The following is a 4,169-nucleotide window of genomic DNA, read 5'->3' as shown; positions in this document are numbered from 1 at the left end:
GCATTTATTATTTGTAGACATTTTAATGATGGCCATTCTGACCGGTGTGAGGTGATACCTCATTGTAGTTTTCATTTGCATCTCTCTAATAATTAGCAATGATGAGCATATTTTCACATGCCTATTGGTCATCTGTGTCTTCTTTGGAGAAATGTCTATTCAGATCTTCTGCCCATATTTCTACTGGGTTTTTTTTTTTTTTGCTATTGAATTGTATGAGCTGTTTGTATATTTTTGAAATTAAGCCCTATCAGTCGCATCATTTGCAAATATTTTCTCCCAGTCCATAGTTTGTCTTTTCATTTTGTTTATGGTTTCCTTTGCTGTGCCATAGCTTGTAAGCTTGATTAGGTCCTATTTGTTTATTTTTGCTTTTATTTCTATTGCCTTGGGAGACTGACTTAAGAAAGCATTTGTGTGATTTATGTCAGAGAATGTTTTGCCTATGTTCTCTTCTAGGAGTTTTATGGTGTCTTGTCTTATATTTAAGTCTTTAAGCCATTTTGAGTTTATTTTTGTGTATGGTGACAGGGTGTGTTCTAATGTCATTAGTTTACATGTGGCTGTCCAACTTTCCCTACACCACTTACTGGAGAGACCGTCTTTTCACCATTGCCTCCTTTGTTAAAGATTAATTGTCCATAGGTTTGTGGGTTTATTTCTGGGCTCTCTTTTCTGTTCCATTTATGCGTATGTCTGTTTTTGTGCCAATACCATGCTATTTTGATTACTGTAGCTTTGTAGTATTGTCTGAAGTCTGGAAGGGTAATGCTTCCTGCTTTGTTCTTTTTCCTTGGGGTTGCTTTGGCAATTCTGTGTCTTTTATGAGTTTGTATAAATTTTAGGATTATTTTGTTCTAGTTCTGTAGAAAATGTCACTGGTAATTTGATAGGGATCACATTGAATCTGTAGATTGTTTTGGGTAGTATGGCCATTTTAACAATACTAATTCTTTCTCTTTTTTTAGTGTTGACTTTTTAATTAATTTTTATTGGAGTATAGTTGCTTTCACAATATTAATTCTTAAGTGGAATAAAATATTTAAAGTGTTGAGAGAAAAAAATCTCCAGTCTAGAACTCTGTGTTCTGAAAAATTATCGTTCAGAAATGAAGGAGAAATAAAGACTTTTTCAGAGAAACTAAAATTAAGGGAATTTGTTACCAATAGACTTGCCTTGCAAGAAATGTTAAAAGAAGTTTTTTTTAGAGAATAGGTAAACAATATAGTTCAGAAATATGGATTTACTTAAAGAAAGGGAGAGCACTGAAGAAGTAAGTGAAGATAAAATAAAAACTTATTTTTCTTGTTCTGAATTGATCTAAAAATAATAATTTGTTCAAAATAATAGCAACAATGTGTTTGAATATATATCTCTATATATGCTTATGTATGTTTATACATAAGTTAAATGAATGATGACAATGATACAAGGGCTGGGAGGGAGAAATTAGGACACTTTCATTATTATAAGGTACTCATACTACCTGCGAAGCAGTAAAATGTTATTGAAAATGGACTTGTAAAGGTGTATTACAAACTCTAGAGGTACCACCGAAAAAAAAGTTTTAAAAAACAAGTATAACTAATATGCTAAGAAAAGAGAGAAAATGAAATCATATGAAATGCTCAATTAAAACTACAAGAGGCAGAAAAAGAGTGGAAGACAAAAATAGGAACAATAAACAAGAAAAATACATAGAAAATAGTAACAAATATGGTAGATAGTAATCCAACTGTATCAATGATCACTTTGAACGTCAATGGTCTAAATGCATCAATTAAAAAGCAGATTGTCAGAGTGCATCAAAAAACAAGACCCAACTAGATGTTCTCTATAAGAAACCCAGTTTAAATATAAAGACACATATAGATTTTGGTTTTTATAAATTTATTTTATTTATTTATTTTTGGCTATGTTGGGTCTTTGGTTGCTGCGCGTGGGCTTTCTCCAGTTGTGGCTAGCGGGAGCTACTCTTCTTTATGGTGCATGGGCTTCTCATTGTTGTGGCTTCTCTTGTTGTGGAGCGTGGGCTCTAGGCACATGGGCTTCAGTAGTTGTGGCTCATGGGCTCTAGAGTGCAGGATCAGTAGCTGTGGTGCACAGGATTAGTTGCTCCATGACACGTGGTCTCTTCCCGGACCAGGTCTCAAACCTGTGTCCACTGCATTGGCAGGCAGATTCTTAACTACTGCACCACCAGGGAAGTCCCTAAAGACACATATAGATTTAAAGTAAATGGATGGAGGAAAATATACCATGATAACAATAATCAAAAGAAAGCAAGAATAGCCATATTAATTTCAGACAGATCAGACTTCAGAGAAAGGAAAGTTATTTGGGATAAAAAGGGCATTACATAATGATAAAGAGATCAATTCTCCAAGAAGACAGTACCAAATTCTGGCAAGGATGTGGAGCAACAGAAACTCTGATTCATTGCTGGTGGGAATGCAAAATGGTACAGCTACTTTGGAAGACAGTTTGGCAGTTTCTTACAAAACTAAAATATACTTTTTTTTTACATGTTTTATCATTTTATTAGGAATAATTCCAGATGGGTTACAAATAAAACTTATTCATTGAATTTGATGAGTTTTCAAAAAACTCTTAATGAAGACATGTTCACCAATAAATGATAAAACATCAGCAGAACTATAATATACTGGGCAAAGAGTCAGGCTGATACCAAAAGCAACATGCAACATAAAAAAGATACAATATAAAGGAAGACAATCTGCTGAGTATTAAAAATCATCTCAATATGAACTCTTTGCAACTAGCACAGAACTAATTAGCTATCAAATCCAAACCACACCAAGGTAAGCTTGACTGATAGAAGCCAGGAATCAATAATGGGGGGAAATATAAGCTCCTCAGTGCAAAAGAACTGAATAGTGTTTTGGAGCATTTCCCTGGCTGGTACAAGCAGTATTCAAAACTCTTTTTGAAAAAAAAAAAGTTTTTTTGGCAAGGGAGAAAAATAAAGACAAATGGAATGCTACATTTTTAAAATCAGCAGACTGTCACAGGAATGATAAAGGTATCAGTAAAGTAGCAAGGGGATAACTTTAAAACATTATTTGTTGTGGGCTCAAAAAAACATTCAAAATGGATTTATTTAAAGGTGTCACGTTAGCTATGTCCAGGCATTTAGGCTTAAGGAAAGTAACATTAAAAGAGGACACTTTTTTTCCCCAAGTTAAGAGAATCTCTTTAAAACCAAGCATATTGCTAAATGGCAACATTATACTTGGTAAACAATAATTGGCAACAAAATAAACGCTGTACTATTCTGCCCAAACCAGTCCCAGATACTGTTAATTAACCAAGATGCAAACTAATTTTGTTGTAACAAGCCTAGACCAATTCCATCAAACATGTCCTTGGTTCGATATCCAGTTTCATTTAACGTTTTGAAAGCTCATTTGACAGCCAGTCAAGTCTCTCATACAGACCAGTTCCTTGTGTAGCACAAGTGGCTTGAACATACCATGTTCTGTTACGAAGAGACTGAGGACCTAACTTATCTGTCATTTCACTAATGGCCATAGCATTCGGCAAATCCTGTTTGTTTGCAAAAAGCACAAACATGGCATCTCACAGCTCATCTTCCTGAAGCATTTCTGCAGCTCTTCTGCTCCTTCCTGAATTCTTTCATGATCATTGCTATCGACCACAAAAATAAGACCCTGGGTACTTTGGAAGTAATGCCTCCAGAGAGGCCTAATTTTATCTTGACCACCAACATCACATACTGTGAAACAAATGTTCTTATATTCTACTGTTTCCACATTAAAACCAATGATAAGAATGGTAGTGACTATCTCTCCTAACTTCAGTTTATACAGAATGGTCATCTTGCCAGCAGCATCCAATCCAGCCATCAAAATGCACATCTGCTTCTTGCTGAAGAGACGGGAGAAGAGGGAGGAGATGGTGAAGCCCATGGTGGTAGTGGCACTTGCGAAGGGCAGGAGCAGAAGGGGTTTGGGGTGACCCCGGGCCTTCTTTCACGCTCCTGGCAAACTCAGGGAGGAAAGAGGAGCTGAGGGCTGCAGGGATGGCTCACTAGCCGGTGTGTACGATGGAGCTCCCCTCTGGGACAGGAATTAGCAGGGTGATGACCTGCTCAATGACTCTAAAATACTGTTATCATGTGATCTATC

General features: G+C 36.0%; 1 protein-coding gene across 1 annotated transcript; it reads right to left on the bottom strand.

Annotated features, from left to right (window-relative positions):
• Positions 1-3,285: 3,285 nt before the first annotated feature.
• Positions 3,286-3,963, bottom strand: LOC309803165 (ADP-ribosylation factor 4-like). Its single transcript, XM_082619068.1, is given in 3 exon segments — positions 3,286-3,600; positions 3,604-3,629; positions 3,632-3,963. Coding segments are annotated over 3 exon segments (537 nt in total). The 5' UTR covers positions 3,951-3,963; the 3' UTR covers positions 3,286-3,408.
• Positions 3,964-4,169: the final 206 nt, after the last annotated feature.

The sequence above is a fragment of the Mesoplodon mirus genome (assembly GCF_964341445.2).
Source record: "Mesoplodon mirus genome assembly, chromosome: 4".
NCBI classification, from domain to species: domain Eukaryota; kingdom Metazoa; phylum Chordata; class Mammalia; order Artiodactyla; family Ziphiidae; genus Mesoplodon; species Mesoplodon mirus.
Note: the sequence above shows the minus strand (reverse complement) of the source record. Positions and strands in the feature narration are given on the sequence as shown.